The sequence below is a fragment of the Mytilus edulis genome, chromosome 2, assembly GCF_963676685.1.
Source record: "Mytilus edulis chromosome 2, xbMytEdul2.2, whole genome shotgun sequence".
In the NCBI taxonomy this organism is placed as follows: Eukaryota; Metazoa; Mollusca; class Bivalvia; order Mytilida; family Mytilidae; genus Mytilus; species Mytilus edulis.
In genome coordinates this window covers 21,792,695-21,814,360 of record NC_092345.1, presented here as the reverse complement: position 1 = coordinate 21,814,360, position 21,666 = coordinate 21,792,695, and the positions used below count along the sequence as shown (strand labels likewise).

General features: G+C 32.3%; 1 protein-coding gene across 1 annotated transcript; it reads right to left on the bottom strand.

The window, feature by feature from the left end:
* Positions 1 to 129: 129 nt before the first annotated feature.
* Positions 130 to 19,690, bottom strand: LOC139511715 (titin homolog). Its single transcript, XM_071298748.1, has 8 exons — positions 19,521 to 19,690; positions 12,639 to 12,854; positions 10,673 to 10,830; positions 9,932 to 9,977; positions 6,895 to 9,144; positions 6,437 to 6,467; positions 5,417 to 5,706; positions 130 to 3,627 (listed from the first exon to the last, which is right to left on the bottom strand). Exons 1-8 carry the CDS (start codon positions 19,576 to 19,578, stop codon positions 2,207 to 2,209), a joined length of 4,470 nt encoding a protein of 1,489 aa, XP_071154849.1. The 5' UTR covers positions 19,579 to 19,690; the 3' UTR covers positions 130 to 2,206.
* Positions 19,691 to 21,666: the final 1,976 nt, after the last annotated feature.

Sequence of the window (21,666 nt, the reverse complement as noted above, 5' to 3'; positions counted from 1 at the left end):
TTGTTGTCTCATTTTTAGACACCCAGTGGTTGTTAGGGTTCTGATTGGTTGTTGTTTACTTTCATGTACTGGAAACGTGTTCTGTATTGATGTTTGTAATGTACAGCCTTTGAAAGTACTTAAAAACTCTTCATTTTTTATAAATTTTATTTCAAAATAATAAAAAAACTCTGATAACATGATCACATATATAAATAAACAATAACAAAAAAATATATCACAGATTAAAAAAGCACTATTCAAATCTCTCACTTTTGGCAATGTCGGAAAGTAATTTACAAAAATTAACAGCAATTTTTTTGTTGTTATTTTTTTATGAATAGGAAAATTGCAACAATATAGGTTCTTTTTGGAATGAGATCTATATATATTTTACTGCTGATACAAAAATGATTTGACTGGTACTTTAGAAAGAAAAGTACATTAAAAATTTGGTATACACATATTTGTACTACCCAAAACTAACAAGTATTGTTCAATATCTTTACTCTGGTTTCTAAGCAAGTAGAATAGTAAAATCTAATTTTGTTTTTAAACTCTATATAACTTTTTTTTCCATTTTAATAATTAAAGTGATTTATCCTGCATTATACTTGTAAGGTAGTGTACATTATTTGTCAATAGCCAGTGTCACATCCAGACTATATAGATATAACTGATATGCAAATTTGTCCAGCAATAAATATGAAATATGATTGAGTTAGCTACTTAAACCAAAAAATATGTGAACTGAAATTTAAAATCTAAAAAACAATTTGATAAACTGAGATAAAAACATGGGCAATTTATCATATTGAACTGGTTGTTTTAAAGGTTATTAAACAAGACATGAAATGTATGCATTGTGGAAGTTCTGGTACTATAAAATAAATCCCAAAAATTGAACAAGTTTTGAATATCTGTATATTAGACTATACAAGAGTCTATGTTTTATGTCAGAATTGCTAAGTACTGAAAGAATCAATACTGAATATTCCTATATCTATGAATAGATATAATTGTGAATTCCAGTACCAATATTCAAGCTCAAATAATGTAATTACCATTCTGAAACTATATTCCAGAACTTTTAATTGTAGAATCTGAAATTGAAGTGTACTGGAATCATTCAGTCATGGGTTCACTGATTTTCAGAATTTATCAGAATCTCAAAGTAACTATAATTCTGGATTTCCTGATACATGTATTCAGAATTTTCTAGAATCTCAGTTACCGTAACTCTGACCTTACTGACGTTCAGTGTTTTTCTGAATCTCTCAACAACTGCAATTCTGGCTTTACTGATATTCAGAATTTTCCAGAATCTAACAGTAATTGGAATTCAGATTTGACTCATTTTCAGAAATTTCAGGATTCTTCAAGTCACTGCAATTCTGTCTCAACAAATATTCAAAATATTTCAATATCTGCAATTTATTTATTTCCAGTATTATAAGGTACAGCATATGCTTATCTGAACTTTTTTTTTTAACAATTTTAACAATTAGATCATTTAGATTGAAAATCATAGTTCTAAACATCCTAAACAATATGTATGTCCTAACATTCCTGTATAGAAAATTTTGAGCCTTCGAGTTGTTGTTTTAGAAATGCATACTTTTGACCAAATCAGTATTGTGACCAGTTACTTTATCATGCTTACTAAGCAATTTATTTTGCATCTTCAATAATGTAATTAAAAAGCACCCTTTAAGTAGATGTCAATTTTTAAATACTTATTTTTGCATAGATTTTAAATTGGTACAATGTAAAATATTTTAAAACACAACAAACTTGCCTAAGGAGGACTATAAAAACAAACAGCATTGCATGTTTGAGCACAATACATATCCCAGTAAAAAATCCAAATGATTGATATCAGTAAACATATAGCAAATTCATGTATAGGATTTTATGTAAAAAAAACACCGCTAGAAAAATATTTGAATAAAAAATGAACCTTAAATATAAAAAAGCATGAAACCATAAATTAGTATAAAATGTTTACAGTATATTATTATCATGATCTTTGATAATGTTGCACCAAACAAAGAATATTGCACATTTTTATCACTCACTGCACTAGAAATGACTTTTATAGTTAACATAGTATTGCACACCACTGTTTTTTTTTTAATGTAGCACTAATGTATTTCTTTAAGTTGCACTAGGGTATTTCTTTGAGTAGCACTATGGTATTTCTTATTAAAGTGTCATCTACCATTCTTTATTCATATCTTGGATATCCATGTTTAGCTGACTGTGACATCTCTCTGAAGAACTTGAGATTTTCATCAGCTTTATCTTTTGATATTTGAAAGTTACCATTTCCATTGTCATTACCATTTTCTACAAATGATATTTGCTTCCTTTTCTTCTTACCATTCTTCCTTGAAGCTTTTTTATTTTCAACTTGTGAATAATCTCGATCTTTGGCCAGATTTCTGAAGAATTTTAAATTGTTTCCTGCAGTTTCTTCATCAACATAGTTTGTCGGATCATCAGGGATAAAACCTCTTGAAGGTTGATAATTCTGAGAGGTAGAGGGATAAACAGGTTCCTCATCATATGGATTCCCAGGTTCAGAATAAAATGCTGTAGCATTTCTGGACACATGAAGAAAGAAATCAAGGTTTTCCTTTTCTTTTGAATGTTGTCTTCCTGGCATTTCTGCATCCACTCCAAGTGGTGGTTGATTAAAATATGACCTTGGAATGTCAATCTTTTCAGATTCATCTTTTTTAAAGAATTCAGGATCCTTGGAAACTTTTCTGAAGAAATCCATATTTTCTTTGGCATTAATAACACGACCTTCATCCAGTAATATATTCCTGTTGGGTGTTTTTGGAATATAAGGCTTTGGTTTTTCTCTTCCTTCATTTCTAAAGTTAGGATCAGTTGCAACATTTCTGAAGAAATCCAGATTTTCCTGAGCAGTAGACTTGTGGATGTCTGGGGAAGGTATGTCATCAAGAGGATAAGCATTTGATTCCTGGTGTTTCTGTTCTGACTTCTGGAAGAACTGTGGTTTTGATGCTACTTTTGAGAAGAAAACTTTATTCAGCTCAGCTTCACTGTTAGTGATTCCAACTCTATACGCATCACTACATCCTAATCCAATTGGTGCTATAGGCAATGAAGAATATCCACCATTCTTTTCCTTTGGAGGCTCAACCTCAAAACTGCCTCTATCTTGTGCAGGAAGGTTACCCTTGGCAAGTTCTGTCCAAAACTTAGCATTAGGCAAACTCTTGTCTCTAGCTTTAAATGTGCATTGCATTTTTGAATAGTTCTGCTTCTCCAATGGAGTTAAATTGTCGGGCATATTTTGAGGCATTGGATAAAGACAGTCCTGGCCGTATGTTTCTCTACTGTCCATTGGGTCTGTTCTTTCGTTTGCTCTAGGATCTCGTTGTTCTGTGAAAAATTTGACATCTACCATAGCAGAGTTTCTTCCCTTTGCATGAAGCTTTCCCATTGGTCTTTGGTAAGTAGTAAGAGGCACATTATCAACTTCTTTTCTTGTTTCCTTCTTCCCTGTCCTAAGAAAGATTTCTGGAGTAGGCTCTTGTCTATTTTGAACTTCTTGTAATGTTCCCAGTTCTTCTGGAGCAGATATCCTTTGAATTGCTGGATGATCTTCTACCCCTGAAAAAAATACTTTTTATAAATTTTATGATAAAAATAGTTGATTTCTGCTTACATCACATTCTTTTATGAATACTAGAACACACCCGTGATATCAGAGGCGGATTTAGAGGGGGCCCACCCCCCCTTTTTGGGAAAAAATTTGGTTGCTTATATAGGAAATCACTGAAGCGTGACTTGAGCGGGCCCCCTCTTAGGTCAGTCAGTGGGCCCCCACTTATGAACATTTCTGGATCCGCCACTGGATATCGCGGGTCCGTGACTGAATTAAAGTATATAACTATGCACAAGCCTTATTTTAGTATTAGTATTGTCATCTGATAAAGTCATGCCGATTATAAGATACACAGTTTTCTCTGCTTTCAAATCTTTCTGTTTGAACCCGTCGAACTGGAACTTATCAATTATTGATAATATTAATTATTTGGAAAACAAAAGGTCCTGGAATGGAATATTTTTTAATCAACAGCATTGTCCTATATTAGTTAAAAATAAAGTTGAATTGTTTGATTCGCTGCTTTAACGTCATGCCCGCTAACAAATTGAAAACTGTACCTATATGCCTTATTTTAGTCCAGATTTTTAGTATTCGTATTGTTATCTTAGAAAGTCTAACTGATTAAAATACTACAATAGGTAACAATTTGACAATTAAGTAGTGTCAACCCTGTGATTATGACCCGTGTAAATAAATACTATATAGCATATTAATCCCGAATACACCGTTTGGTGGTGCGCCTGTCAGATGCGGAACGTACAGATAAGGTAATCGGTAACAGGTGAATATACTATTGGTATCGGTATCGGACTCGACCCGGAACTTCTTAATTATTAGCAATATTAATAACGTGGAAAACAAAAGGGCCTGGAGTGGTGTAATTTTTCTACACCTTTGTACTATATTAGTTATATATAAAGTCGAATTCTTTGATTCGTCGTTTTTACGTGATGACGGCTGACAAATTGGACCTCGTAATTTTAGGATTATAGATGGGTTAACAATTATAACTGAAAACTGTAGAGAGAGAAAATAATGTTTAGGGTTTAACCAAATTTATATTTACTTTCTCAAATATATCTTCTTAAAAGTTTTTTATTAAGTTCAATTTAGTATTATAGCTCTATCTGTTTTGGTTCTTATGCCTCATTGGATTTCCAATATTTAGCTTTGTGTGTTCTTGATGAAGTAAATCCAGAAAAGCCCTTCACACACATATAGAAAGAGTAATTTTCAATTCTATATCCATTGAAGTTACAGGTATTAACTGGATTCAAGTATTCTATTTGTAGGTTTTGGTGGATTTTTTTTTAATCTTTTTTTCAAATTGCTTTGTTCATTCATCTGTCTTCCCAAAGTAATTTATGGCCCAAATATGTTCAAATTTTTGTTCCAAATTTGTTTCGTTCTCTTATGTTGTGTTCTTGTCTAAAACATGGTACTGATGTTGTTGGCCCCCAAAATATAAACCCCACCTACCTACATACCCAACCCTACAAGGCATGGGTAAGCAACATCAAACAAAGAATTTTTAAAAGGTGGCCATACATACAGAAATATATATTACTGTCAATTCAGAAATTATTGTAATTTTGTCATTTTAGACTAAATTGCAATTTTAATTATAGTGATATTGATAAAAATCCAGTTTAATTCATATAAAAAATTCAAAATGTGTGTTTAATTGATTCTGATTATAACCCTGTGGCATTTTTCGACAATAATAAAAACATTGCTATAATTTCTGAATTTACAGTACCTAGCTGACGTAATTTTAAAAAAAAAATGTACCTGTAAGTAATTGATTTTGATGTAGTATTCTCCTTCTATATTTTGGTTTTTCTGTTTTTGGTGGACAAACAGTTGTAAGATTATTCTTGGATGTAGGGAATGGATTTGGTGCCAGTGTTGTCTCCCTTGGTCTTGGTGCAGCAGACTTTGTTTTGGTTATCTCCCTTTGTGGTGATGGTCTCATATCACCCAAACAGGTTTCAAAATCACTCATAAAATCAGCAGTTGAATACTCCTCAATATTGGTAGAGTCGCCAGTATTTATGCTGTAATCATCTAATTCCACAGACCTGGAAGTACAAAAAAAAGAAGTTGTCAATATTGTTACATCAGGAATGTTTCTGAAGGAAAATTAAACAAATAAATTAGAAAAAACACAATGTTTTTCATGACATCAAATGAAATATTAAGAATATATTATCAACAAGAATGTGTCCCAAGTACACGGATGCCCCATCCGCACTATCATTTTCTATGTTCAGTGGACTGTGAAAATGGGATAAAATCTCTAATTTGGCATTAAAATTAGAAAGTTCATATCATAGGGAACATGTTTACCAAGTTTCAAGCTGATTGAACTTCAACTTCATCACAAACTACCTCGACCAAAAACTTTAACCTTAAGTGGGAAGAAGGGACAGATGGACGGACTAACAAACAAACAAATGGGCGCACAGACCGGAAAACACAATTCCCATAAATGGGGCATAAAAAGACTTCAGTATGATTTGAAAGACATAGCTATGTGCACAGTTTTGTTTTCTTCTGTCTCTATATATGTTTATGGGTAAGTTGTAGAATCCTTATGGGCTTTATCAAATTTTAATATCTTTTGTTTGTAAAAAGGAAACCTTTTATTATTTAATAAATCCAAAAAATTCAAGCATAGCCATATCCATAAGGACTCTCTTTTAATGTCTTGTCACAAAAGTAAATGGTTTAAATTCATGAACAAACAAAATATGGATTATTTCCCTTATTGTGACAAGGGAAATAACTCTAAATTCCAACTAAACATACCTTGATGGTAAGTCTTTTTCCAGCTTGAATTCTAAAAAATATTTAAATCTTTCTTTAAACCGAATATAAATTTTTAACAAAGAGGTGAGGTTAATTAGGAGGTATTGTCATTAATTTTAAAATAATGATAAAACCACATTTTTCCCCTTTTATATCAAAGTCTGTTTGGTATATGTTGAACATCTTGAAAATTTAATTTAAAAATATTTTTCATTTTCACATTTATACAAAATATACCAAATTTTGTATATTGCTCACATGACAATGATGAATTGATGTTATTAGAGTCCTTTCTAGAAAAAATATAATAATAGTGGGGTTAAATTACTGCAACAATTTTTTCACAATTTACGCACTTTAGTGTAAAACATTTATTATAAATCTGTTAGCTTTCATTAATTTTATTCTTTTCAAGTAATCATGCATTTCACTAAAAAGAGACTGAAAAATAAACTCACCTCTCATATATGTCTGTGTATCTGGTTTAGCTCTTGGCTTTGGAATGATAACTGTGTTATTCTTCGTAGTTTTAGGCATTTCTTCTCCATCAGACTCGTCATCTGTTGTTTCATACTCATAGACTGGTTTAAATACCCTTGTGTCCTCCTCATAGACTGGTTTAAATACCCTTGTGTCCTCCTCACAGACTGGTTTAAATACCCTTGTATCCTCCTCACAGACTGGTTTAAATACCCTTGTATCCTCCTCATAGACTGGTTTAAATACCCTTGTGTCCTCCTCACAGACTGGTTTAAATACCCTTGTATCCTCCTCATAGACTGGTTTAAATACCCTTGTGTCCTCCTCACAGACTGGTTTGAATACCCTTGTGTCCTCCTCATAGACTGGTTTAAATACCCTTGTGTCCTTCAATGGTGATCTTTCTTTTATTTTCTTAGGAGGCAGTGGTGGTTTACGGTCCACATAAACTTCGTCATAGATCTTCCTCAAAATCTGTGTCTTTTTATCTTTTTCTTTCTCCTCAGTTATTTTGGACAGGTTGGACTGATATTTTGTTCCTTCTTTGAAGCTTTTCTTATCCCATTCAGTTCCTTCAACAAAATCCAATGCCATATTGGTTGATTTGGAAACCAAATTTCTTGCTGCTTTTCTTATTTCATCTAGATCAAGGTCATCATTCTGGTTTGTAGATAGATCATCATTTGAACTATTGTCACTATTATTTGGCATAGTGTATTTTGTATGCTGCTTTTCTTTCTCTACTTCTTTATTTTCTCTTACAATTGGGCTAGGTCTTTTCCCATCAGATTCAGCACCATCAACTTTCAGTACATTAACTCTAGCAACCTTTTCTTTTCTGAGTTTCCTTTTGTCAATAGCATTTTTCATTTTCTCTTCAAACTTTTCATCAGATGACCATTGTGTTTCTTCTGTTAGTTTTGGTTGCTTGTCAATATTGGTTCTACCTGGTTGTACTGACACTTTTCTTGTATGGGCTGTATGGGCTGGGCCCATACTCATAATTGGCCTGTCCTCATAAGTTTTGGCAGCTAAAGTTGTGGTAGTTCCCCATGCAGGTTGTAGCTGCTGTACACCTAGTTTTATTACGCTAGGTTCTTCTTCATACATCGAGTCAACAACTTCCTTTTTGAAGGGTTTCATTTTCTTTGCCCCTTTTTCCTTTGCCAATTCATCACTTGGTGTGGAAGCTCTGAGATTGAAATTTTTCTCACATTTGAGTTTGTAAGATCTCTTTGATATAGCTGGGTGTATTTTCTCTGTATTAATAATTCTTTCTGTTTTGTACATGTCTTTGTACTGGTCTGATCTCTGCCCTGTACTGCTTCTGTCTGTTTTGTACATGTCTTTGTACTGGTCTGATCTCTGCCCTGTACTGCTTCTGTCTGTTTTGTACATGTCTTTGTACTGGTCTGATCTCTGCCCTGTACTGCTTCTGTCTGTTTTGTACATGTCTTTGTACTGGTCTGATCTCTGCCCTGTACTGCTTCTGTCTGTTTTGTACATGTCTTTGTCTGATCTCTGCCCTGTACTGCTTCTGTCAATGCTTTTTTCACTGAAAGCTACTTTTTTCCTGGCTGCTGATTTCTCTCGTTTTTCTTGTTTTTCTGATCCTTCATTATCACTTTCTTCACTCCATGCGTTACTGTTAGTACTCTTTTCTTCATTTACGGTATGTTTTTCTTTTCCACTGTGTTTCTTCTCATTTTGTAGCTTTGTTTCTCCAGTATTCTTAGCAGTAGTATTCTCATCATTAGTGATAGCAACACCTTTTTCTTTCCTGGAAACATTTGATTTACTTTTCTTAGGGCTAATACTTTTTTCCACTTTTTGAGGTAATACTTCTATTTTATTTTTGGCAGCTACTCTTTTTCTGAGTTTTTTCATTCGTTCACTCTCTCCGTTGGATGAATCATTTGACTTTTGACTACCAGAGGAGTCACTCGCATCTGCAGACTTGACTGATATAATCTTAGGCTTCTGTCTCCTGGTACCTCTTTCTTTTCTAGAGTTGTTGGTCAGCTCATTATGAGATGGCACAGCTTCATTGGATGAAGATCTAGATGTGGAATCTGAGGTGTTTGACCTTGCTTCACGTAAGACATTGGAAGAACTGTGTTTCTCTGGATGTATTGAAACATTACTGTATCTTTCTGGAGGTATTGGAGATGTCGTAGAAAAATTGTCTGTTTCTAGCGTAATATCAGAGGAACATGTAATGCTATCGTCTGAAAGAGAAATGACAAACTTTAAATAAAATAGATTTTAATTCTATATTATAATATATCTGAGAACTTTTATTACTAGAAAATAATGTGTTTTTGATTTCTATTAGAAAACACCATTTTGACAATTCAAAAAACTAACTCATTATTATCATAATGGACCATTGACAGTATTGTATTATCAATTTTTACTCAAATTATATATGATATTGACTCATATAATGTCTATTTTCAATCTCATAATCTCTAAAGTAATGCCACAGAGTTCTTGAATTGTTTCCCTCTGTTGGTTCTTGTAGAAAATCTGCTGGTCCACACTATCATTTCTATTTGAAAATACCAAAATTGTGTCTGCCCTTTGCAAAATTTTGGGGGTCAAAACCTTTGCCGGTAGACCACTTCTTTTTATGAACTCTGATGCCATCACTTTGGCTGGCTGGCGATTTTTATTTAAAAGTATGTTAAATTATCATAATTCAAGTAGCTTAGGGTAATATATCTTAGGATCACATTATGGTCAATTTTCTTTCAACAAAAGATGATGGACATCTGGTGTCAGGAGTATAGGAGTATGTCATTGCAGACCAGTTATTTAAAAAAAAGTATATCTTTTTATTAATATTTCTAAAAGTCCAGTAACCAGTACATTAAATAATGTTTTGCTTATTTGGACAACAAAGCATTTATACTTCACAAAGTTTTTTTCAAAATTATTGACTATAAAATGGCATAATAATTTAAAAAGTGTTTTCAATTAAATCAAGGTCAATAAAGTGTGACAATAAAATACCTCTTTTGTTCTGTGACCTTGAACTGGTAGACCAGAAGTCACTTTTCTGGAAAAAAAATATATATACTTACTGTATTATGTAAATGCTATCTACTACTGTGAAAGTGACTGTGTGCTTTTACTTGAATTTCAATATTCATGGGAAGTAAAATACTATTTTTTTCATGTTCTAAATTCAAAATTCATAGTTTTTGATTCATCCCAAAAGTAAAATAATTGGTCTAATGTATATTGTATAGGCATTTTTAAAAACTCTTTTAAAGTTTAACTGTGATAAATAACATTTCTATTCATTTATTTTTATTTCTTATTTCTAAAGCTTAATGTACATGTTTTGAAACCTTTTTGGGGATTTTTAGAATTTGAATTTAACATGTAAAGACTAAATAAGACTATACATCCAAATCTCTTTTAGTTACAAAATAAATGCATATATATATATTAATACTCATAAAATCATAAAATCCTGAAAATGTAATTTGTAATGCTTTCAAAATTGTTGTTTTTTTCATGTAAATTTAGAAATTATTGCGTGCATTTATTATTGCACTTTTAAATTTTGCATTAAAGAAAAAATCCTGTTTAATTTATAAATTATTTTTCCAAAATGCGAGTTTAAATTATTGTGATTATAACCCTGTCGCATTTCATGCAATAATAAAAACATTGCAATATCAAATTTCTGAATTTACAGTTTATTTGTCTTTTTCAAAACAGATAACTTTAGCTATCTTTACTGACCTCATCAAATCTTTCATCAATAATGGACAATGATGGTACTGGAAGAATAGATTTTTTCCTGAAGCTGAGATGCAATGCCGTTATTCCAATATCAAGATCATGAACATTTTCATGGCTCCCTTCCCAACTCCCACATGGGTGTCTGATTCTTATACGAACTGAAAATAAGAATAAAATTTTAAATATGACAGAAAGAACCAAGGCAAAATTGACAGTGTCTCAATATACATTTTCTTATATGCACATGTTATCAACCTTAGCCATTTTGAAATTGTGTTGTAATGGTTATATATTAGATAAACTGAATACTTTGTTTCATTATTTTGGTTTAACAATACAACAATACAAAATTCTAAATCCTTCAGCAAAAAACACTATCAAGTATGGCAGCTGTTTTATTATTCATTCCAAATTCAAGATATCTCCTTTTTTATAAGATATCTTCTAAATTTTAAAAGATATCTTGCAAAGTATATAAGATATCTTATAAAGTTTATAAGATATTTTATATTTTTTGTTATATAAGATATCTTTTATTCTTAATGAAATATCTTATCTTATACAGTTTATAAGATATCTCATATAGTTTATAAGGTATGTAATATGATTTATTAGATATCTCATATGGTTTGTAAGATATCCTTATACAAAAATATATGAGATATCTTATGAACTATATAAAATTCTTATAAACTATACATAAGATATCTAATAAACTTTAAAAAATATCTCATGATATAGAATATTTCTCTAATATATCAGATATCTCTTATAATATACAGTGTATCAGAAATAACATATAATATTTTGTTATTGTCAAGGAGACAATATGATATCTATAAAATTCCAACAAAATCAAATGACGATTTTGATACAAATATGGTTGGAAATAAATAATATAACAAATATAGCCTTTGTATGAGGTTAATACAGGATATATCGACCCAAAGAAGTATATCGACCTTGGACTTCGTCCTCAGTCAATATACTTCTTTCAGGTCAATATATCCTTGTATGGACCTCATAAAAAGGCTATACTTATAATAGATCAGATATCTCATATAATATATCAGGTATCTCATATAATATATCAGGTATCTCATATAATATCGCATTATAATTTATAAGATATCTTATATAGAAAATTATATAAATATAAGAACCTTACAAAAATATATTTACTATATAACAAAAGCAAAACCCTTAAATTTGTAATAGTCTGATTGATTTAGTTAAGACTTTACCTAATAGTATAGCATCATGTAAGATAATGCCAAATATAAGCCTTAATAAGGTTCATTCTAATGTCTTGGGCTAATTTACAACTTTTTTGGAATTTTGGATCCTCTATACTCTTCAACTTTGTACGTGTTTGGTTTTATAAATATTTTGATATGAGCGTCACTGATGAGTCTTATGCAGACGAAACGCGCCTCTGGCGTACTCAATTATAATCCTGGTACCTTTGATAACTAATTACAACAAATTGTTTGGAAATAAATTGAACTTGGACAATATTTAATTATCAGAATTCTCAAAATCTTTTTATATCTGGCGGTCCCTGAAGAAAACTGCTGGTCCTCACTACTATATCTATTACAAAATTCAAAAGTTGTGTCCATTGCAAATTATGGAGGTCAAATCCCTCCGATTCCCATTTTTGAGAATTATTGGGTCTTTTCTTTGTTTTTATGAAGAATACTGTTTTTTTGGCCTTCTTTAACTTTAGAGTTACCTATGCTTATAGCTTATGATAAGTTTTTATCTATGGTTATTTTTAGGTTATGGAATGTTCTAGTTAATTAGGTTAGATATGGGTTAAGGTAATGGTTAAGGTAAATGATAGTAAAGCTGTATATTGGATTGGCTTCTTGTAAAAGTAAAACAAGGCTGTTGATTTAACACTTAAATATGAAAACAAAAATAACACACAAATAAGTATATTTATCATAATAAATATACTTACTCCTTGTTGGAATTCTGTCACTAATATATGTTTTAAATCTTCTCCATAAGCTAGGCCTTTTTGTTGGTTTAAATCCAAATTCAATAGGACTGCCAGGTCTTGGTGATGACACAATTGGATAATCATCTGGACTGTCTGGTCTTGGTGTGGACACAATTGGATCATCATCTGGACTGTCTGGTCTTGGTGACTGTGGCACTGGTGATTGAGCTGAAACTGAGGAGATATCTATCTAAAAATTTTGATCTTTAATAAGTTGTTAATATACCTAAGGCCATAATAAATAATAGGTTTGTTTGCCCAAACGCTACCTACCCAGAAAAAAGCTGCCTACTCAAATTCTTTTATTGTCCTGATTTGAAGAAGTTTTTTTTTAATCAAGTAGACATGAAGACTAATAAACATCTGGGGTCTGTTGTTCAACTTGTCGTTAGGGCTAACGCGTCGTTAAAATTTCTTAATCATTCGATTAAAATTAATCATATGATTAGTGTGTTGTTCAACTTGTCGATAATTTTAACGCTGCGTTAAAAAGGCTAAAACTGTCGTTAAACTTAATCCACTTCTTTGAGGTGTATTAAATTTTAATCATATGATTAAAGCATCCAAGATGGCTGCTGTATCAATGCAAAAATTAGTTTATCCTCGAAATATGAGGCGTTTAAGAGATATTTAGCTCCTGGAAAGAGTTTTCAGCCATAAAATACCTTAATATTTGAAAGAAACACAATATAGTTACTAGGAGTTGAGTTGAAACATAAATTGGAAAGATATTTGACAAAATGGGGCAAAGGATCGGACGCACTCATACAACGGGCATTTGATAACAGAGAGAAATTGCACATTTCGGCAGTTTTTCGTTTGTATTTTACCGCTCAGTGACAGTGTTGATTGCAAAAAAACTAAACGTACGCTGAGACGGGCCACATGTTATTGTGCGGAACCATTTAGCAAATTATGACGAACAGCTTTCATAAATAAATAATGTTACCATAGCATTAATGTACAGGCCATAATTGATTTTCAAAGCAAGTCTTTGCTAATTTCCCCATTTTCGGAGTTCAAATATTAGCACTTTCAGTTTCAGTAGCGCCCTTGACCTAGTCCTAACTGTTTACGCAGGTAAATTATGATGGGTGAATTCGTCCCCGTATATCTCGGACCTTACGATTTTTTATCTTAACACGGAGTTTTTAAACAGTGTATATTGTTTTCCCATTTAGTAAAGCTTATGAGCTATGAGGATCCAAATCATGGGTGGATCCAGCCATTTTGGGGGGTTACAACGTAGCCCAGATTAAAAGGATTGTTTCAAACCTCACGTTGCCTTTCAAAAACTTTGATTGTCAAATAAAAGGGGGATTCCAACCCCCGGACTCCCCCTTAGGCCTAGGATCCGCAACTGCAAATATTTATAATGAAAATATACTGCCATCAGTGTTTAATATTACTGATTAGGTATTAAGAGACTGAGTCAATAAAATGTCTCATATTTTTTATCTGACACAATATACAAAAACAAGCACCTGTATGATTAAGAATCTAGGAAATCTCATATTCGAGTGTCAGATATATTTCAAAAGAAGTATTATACAACCGTTGGGAGAGAGGTACAACAATGTATGATTTATGTGACTAGTGCTTGTTTTTCCAGATCATCACAGAATATATCTTTCATTTTTTTAACTTCCAACTCATCTATAGATGCTTCTCTGGTTAGTCCGAGTAAGAAATGATAAGTATAAATGATCATAAATTGCATCAATATTAAAAAAAAGAGCATGCAAATATCTCATAGAGCAAATAACACGGATAATTTATATTGACCATTTGTTATATGGTTGTCGTCTTCAGTGGCGACACCAACATGCAGGTCATGTTCCGGAGCACCTGAGATAACCCCTAGTTTTTGATGGGGTTCGTGTTGCTTATTCTTTAGTTTTCTATGTTGTGTGTGCTATTGTTGTCTGTTTGTCTTTTTCATTTTTGGCCATGGCGTTGTCAGTTTATTTTCGATTTATGAATTTGACTGTCCCTTTGGTTCTTTCGTCTCTCTTTCATAAATTAATTTCACTTTACAATGGATCAAATCTACGAATGGATCCAGGTAATGGGTGCAGTAGGAGGTCCACCGGAGTTTTGAGAGAGGAATTCTTGGCATGTAACAGATGGACAATTTAGGGTCAGAATTCATAAAACAGACATGGGTCAGTGGCAAATATGGCATGCATATTTGAACACACAGAGGGTACCCCTGGCACCGGCTGTTTTCCCCCAAAAACATAAATCTATTTCTCTTCTATGTGACTTCAGACTTTATGTTTTTAATTTTAGTTTCACTTTCTATATTCTGTATTTATTCTTATGTAAGCCCAAGGTGAAAAATAACTTGATGCAGGAATATATTAATAATAAACATCTTGGAGTTGGACTATTTCTTTCTGTCCGGGTAGGGATCAACTTCAAGCAGACAACATGCATGCGTATAACGACACTGAAGATTTTCTTTTTTTTTTAAATAAAGACAGTTGTTGTCAGTCATGACGTCCTTGAATAGATCAGTTAGAAAGCAAGGTTTGAAGTTTAAGTACACTGGAAAACCTCATTTCTAGTGTTGAAAATAGAGGGAGCAAAAGTTCCACATCCAGGGAATATTTTTATATAAAGAACTTTTTATTTGAAAGGTTTATCTTTTTTCAGTTTAATTTAAAAATAAAAAAAATAGACAAATTGTGATTGGTCTTTCTTCCTTTCTTTTGTTATCTTGTGAATTATCATGTTAAAAATCCAGTGGCAAATACTTCATGCCTTTATAAAACGGAGAACAATTAAGAGAATGTATTTCAAACAAGAAGCTAAACTTTTTGCCACAAAAATAGATACATAATCATAATTCATAGTTATTTTATTCACAGTGAGCAGCCATCTTTGTTGGTCGGTTGTAGCACAATCTCATCAAATGGGAAAAAAGACCACACAATAGGTTCAAGGACACAGTTATCGTCCTTTGGTTTTCGTTAGTTAGTCCCTACTGTGAACAGTGTATAACTTGCATTTGTATTTGATACACTTTCACAATTTATTTCTTGATATCTAATGCATGAAATATTAAGTAGGGGGCTGTTATTATATGTTATAAAAATTTGGGTTCTGAATCTTTATGTTAAGTAGTGATTTGGTCAGTTTAAAAAAGGTCAATTTTTATTACATCGGAAGCTGTCAGTTAGAGCTGGTAGAAGTTTCTATTGATATTATTTGTCTCACTAGTAGTACACTACACTGTAAAAATCTTTTTGAGAAAGAGTAGGTGCGATTTTTTTAATTTGAATTTATTGTCTAAAAGAAATGCTCTACGAAATAACTGTGTTCTCGGGCCAATAGAGACCAAATGAACATCTTCTACTTGTATACCGTAAATCAGCATTTGGATGTGCCTGTAATTCAGTTGTTGCATGTCGTTTGTTGCTATATATATTATTGTTTTACGTTCTTAGTTTTGTTCATGAATATATATAAGGCCTTTAGATTTCTAGTTTGAATTGTTTTACTGCCTTGATTTGTCATATCTATAGGTCTTTTATAGCTTATGCTTCGATGTGAGTTTTTCTCGTTGTTGAAGGCCATACGGTGACCTATATTATATCTCTTAACTACTACATCGTTTGGTTCCCGATAGGAAATTGTCTCTTTGACAATCATGCCACATCTTCTTGTCTTTATATTTACTATTAGCAAAGCCCATATCGCTACCACATAGTCAGCTATAAAAGGCCCCGATAAGACAATGTAGACAATTCAAACGAGAAAACTAACGGCCTTATTTACATATATATAAAAAAAAAAATGAGCGAAAAACAAATATGGAACACATAAACAAACGACAACCACTGAATTACAGGCTCCTGACTGGGGACAGGCACATACATAAATAATGTGGCGGGGTTAAACATGTTAGCGGGATCGCAATCCTCCCCCTAACCTGGGACAGTGGTATAACAGTACAACATCAGAACGAACTATTTCAGAGGTGTTTTCAGGGGCCCAGGCCCCCTCCCCTTTTGTGGAAAAAATTTGGTTGATTATATATATAAAGGGAATCACTGAAGCATGATTGGAGCGGGCCCCCTCTTAGGCAGTCAGTGCCCCTCCCCCTTTATGAAAATTTCTAGAACTAACAATTTGTTATTTCAGTTTTAAAAAATCATTGAAAAGGTTCTCGGACTGTGCCATTATATAATTACACTTGCACAAGTGAATATTTAAAATTGTCACGCTGTATCTTCTTATGCCGTGTGAACTGCGATCGATTACAGTTCTGTTATTTATTACAATCTACACCATCCGTAAAAATTATCTGAAATGTTAACTTGGCATGCCATACTTGATAAAATGCGGACGTGAAAGAAAGCACCCTTCACATACGCGTCAATGGAGATCGTTATTCCAAATTATTTCGTCATTTAAAAAACAAAAGCGTATCTTTCGCATGTGTAGAAGGTATGACTTAATTAACAAAAAATATTTTAGCAGATATTTGAAGGAATCATTATGTAAAAATAAAGACTTCAACTGAATTATCATTGCAATCACGGACACTGTCGTTGTTGTCAGACACCAAATTCCGTCATTAAAATCATGGTCATGAATGATGCATTTTGATTGAGGACCGAAGACAATCTCTGACATTGCTTCTGAGTTAGAACAGTCACATGTTGCATGATAATACTATTTCAACAACGATTGAAATGTTTTAATATAATTAAGAAACAAAGCGATTTCAAGTTACTCATTGAATGTTGGTTTTTCGACCACCTGCGAGGGCCCTCATGGGGTTTTTGATTATGTGATTACTTGGCCGTTTTTTTAATGATTATTTGATTATTAAGCCAAATATTTCATGATTATTTGATTACCTAGGACTGTATTTTTAGTTTATGATTATTTGATTACTAAAGATAAGCAAAAATTTAATGATTATGTGATTATATTGGCAAAAAAATGGTGATTATGTGATTACTAGGACCCCCCCATGAGGGGCCTCACCTGCATGACCTCATCATTTCAGATACCAAGATTTATGAGCAATAACATGAAAAACTCTGGCCCTAGTCATAATTTAAAGTGGAATGCAAATGCTGATTATTACAAAATGCACCCTAAACCATTTTCATGGTAAATAAATGCATATTACTTTTGAATTTCACTGAAATTATTTTTTCATTCAAGCATATTTCATTTTGAACTGGAAACATATCTAAAATATTTTTATGTTTCCATAAGAAAAAACATGAACATGTTATAAGATATTTATTCAATAATTATTGGCACCCAAAACCTGTTTAAAAGAAGAATGTTATAATTTAATGCATCAAAGGAAGTTTTGTAGGCCCTGATTTACAATGCATTGTGGGAAACACTTGCTAACTACCCAAACTTAATCATATGATTAAAAATTAATCGCATGATAAGTAAATACAATGATTAAAATAAGTTGAACAACGAAATTTAATCATTGCATTTACTAATCATCCGATTAACTTTTAACGACTGATTAAAATTAATCATATGATTAGTTTAATCACAAGTTGAACAACAGACCCCTGATACTTCAATTTCTTTTTTTGAAAAAGAAAAAGAAAATGCCTACCTACCTACCCACTGTCTCAACCTATGGGTAGGTTTTGGGCAAACCAAAATATTTTTAAGTGTGGCCTAAATTGATTGGAATAACCCACTGTTCAATTAGTGAAGTGCTGGCCCTAGTACTATAGATTTACCTTTATCAAAGGGACTTTATCATTATTCAACAAATGACCAATTCCTGAAAATCCAATTTGAAGAGTATGTATTATCTTACAAGTAAAGGCCTTTATGGCTCTTTCCCAATACCAATTGCTATTTTTTTTACCCAAATTGTATCTCTCCAAACTGGTAAACAGTTTAGCAATATGGATAGTTGCAGTGTAATAAAAATATACTTCTAATCCTGTTAAGACTTTTAATTTCTAACATTTTTGTATTGTGGTGTTTACAGTTACCTTTATTAAATAATGGTATTTTCCAGGAATTTGGGGTTAAAACAATTTCAGTTTTGCTTACATTTTACAGTGCACAATCAAAACAAGTCAACATAATAAAAATGATAAATTGTTGGGAGACACATTTAAGATAAATAACGTTTGGTAAATTTGAATTCCACATCTGTCATTGAAATTATAATTAGGTATTTTATTATTAAACATATATCAAAAGTTTTAAGGTAGTTATTTTGAACTGCTATCATGTACAGTAATTGTCAAGTCTTAATTTTGTAAGGAAATTTCTGCCAAAAAATGTTAAAAGTCACAATTTGTATCAATTTTGTATGACCTTTTGCAGTAAAAAAACATAAGTCACTTATACATACTATAGGTATAGATCTTCAATCTTTATTTTAATTCAAGGTGTACGTTGACATTTATGAAAGGGTCCCTATCATGTCTATACATTAGAGTTAGGGTTCAATCATGACCCTCAATCATGGTTATGGTTAGGTTAAGAGGATTTTCTAGGTTTCAGTTACGTTTTAGGGTTAGGGCTTGTGTCAGATTTAGGTATATGTTAGGATAAGATTTGGGGTTAGAGATAGTTTAGTATAGCTCTATATGGGTTTGGACCCCTAAAGTAAAAGAAGGCCAAGATTCATGATATAAAAATTTATGAGTTAGTCAGAAAAAAAACCGCTGATACAATTTGTATTACATATTTTTTTCTCACTACGATAATTACTAAACTAGTGCACACACACAGGGTAGGTAGATCATGATGCATACTGCCATACAGTTATCACATTGACCTTATGTTATGGTTTCATTTATTATCATTTTATAAAGTTGAACTTACCACTGCCCCCACAACACAAGAGCGACTTTTTTCTTCTCTTAGTCTTTGTGACTGTCATCTTCTCGATATTAAAATGTCGATATAAAACTCTTTAGAATGCTTAATCTATTCTAGATCGTCTTTCGCTCCATGTAAACATAAGCGGAAGTAAAGACAGACGAGACAACGTTTATGACGTCAAAGTAGAACAAACCACGTGATTGTGATTTTGACGTTAACAATATCCGCAGTGGTCTCGATGACTTTCCGAAATTTCAAGATGATTGATAAGTTATGAGCTTATTTTTATAAGTGAAGTCCAGAGAACAGACTTAAGTTAGGACAGGAGGATATAGCTAGGGTGGTCATTTCAAATGCCCACCCTATAATTTGCGATCTGCTTCAACTGCGTATATCACCAGCTACTAAATTTAACGTTTACCGACTCTGAATTGTTAACAAAAAAGTAAGGATTTTCTCACGGCTTCCCGAGAAAAAGAGTCAGAGTCAAAACCTTAGCCATTTGTAACCTTTAATAGCTGTATTCGGGTTTTGTGTTCTCAATGCTCCTCTTTGACATTATTCTTTTTTTGATTCGAGCTTCACTGATGAGTCTTTGAAGACGAACGTGTCCGACTTGCCGAAAATTATATGACTGATCTCTTTGATGACACGTTTTTTTCACTTCAGAACACCACCCATAAACGATTTGAAGAGGCCGACTGTATCATATATTCCTTAACAAAATAGATAAACATATATATGAGTTAATGCACGGACAGGACTGGAAACGCCATTTATCAATCTTTTCAAGAACCATAAATTCAGAACTGTAAAAGTCAAAATCGTATTATTGAACTTGACCTCCATTTTGTTGTCAGTAACAACATATTAAAATTTTAAAAGCTTTGGTTGAACGGTTCATGAGTAAATGCACGGACAACATTTGGCTACCGCCCGCCCGCCCGACCGACCGACCGACCGAACGTCCGCCCTCCGTACATCCCCAAATCAATAACCGACATTTTTGTCACAAAAATCCGGTTTCAAATGAAAAAAATTAAATGCTTGATTAAGATTTTATTATTATAAAGCATACATTTATCAAAAATGTGTAATTCTCAAAATCGGTGTGTTCTAGCTGTTTCCATGGAAACTGGTAGTTTGATTTGAGGATAATGATAAATAAGTGACTGTTTTCTTTACCTTTTTCACTATTTAGGTGTAATACTAGTTAAAAAGACACAATCAAATGAATTGTGCTATAAATACATGAAAATAATGTAGCTTATTGTAAGAAAAAAATGCATAAAAAAAATAAGACAAAAAAAACTTTTTTTCTGAAAAATTTAAAGGAGGCTACAATCGATTATTTTTTTATATGTTATAGACAAAGGTCTAATGAACAAATGCAAACAAACAGGTTATCCATAGGACCCTGCTCTTGGAAGAAAATAGAACTTGAAAAACGTAATTTTCACTCCTTTTAAGAAAATGAAAAAACTGCGACAATTGGTTGCCATGGAAAAAATAGTTGCCATAGTTGCAACTTCTGTTTATCAACTTTAATTTTTAGAACAAATGTGGAACTATGATAACATACATTTGTTTTATCGAAATTAATTAGCAGTTTATAAAAAAATCTGTGATGAAAAACAGATTTTTTTTTTGGTTTTAGGACTGAAATTAATATTGTTACAGTGCCATCGTAACCATAGCAACCAAATGTAAAACACATGTGTAACTGTAATTTCTTTAAGTTTCCTATCAAAATAAAACATATGAAGCCCAAAAAGTCAATTTGACATCTATCATTGTATCACCCTCTGCACGATTCTTAGGTTTATGATGCTTGAAAAAACTGATGTATTCCAGCAAGTCCAGAGACATATGATTAGATGTCTCTGAGTGGATCACATCTATCGCTCATTACGTAGCAAGCCCAAAGTTTCCAATGCAACCACGCGCCTTTTTTTTTAGGATTGTTACCATGACATTCTTAAAATCTAGAAAAGAAAACTTCAGTGAAGGAATGTCCAATTTGTTTTAATATTAATAAATCCTTTAAGCGACATGTGACCAAAATGTTCGACTTGAGTGTATTTTTAAGGCAGTGGCTATTTTGACGGCTCTGATTAAATGAAATGTCCTTACTCGCGAGATATTA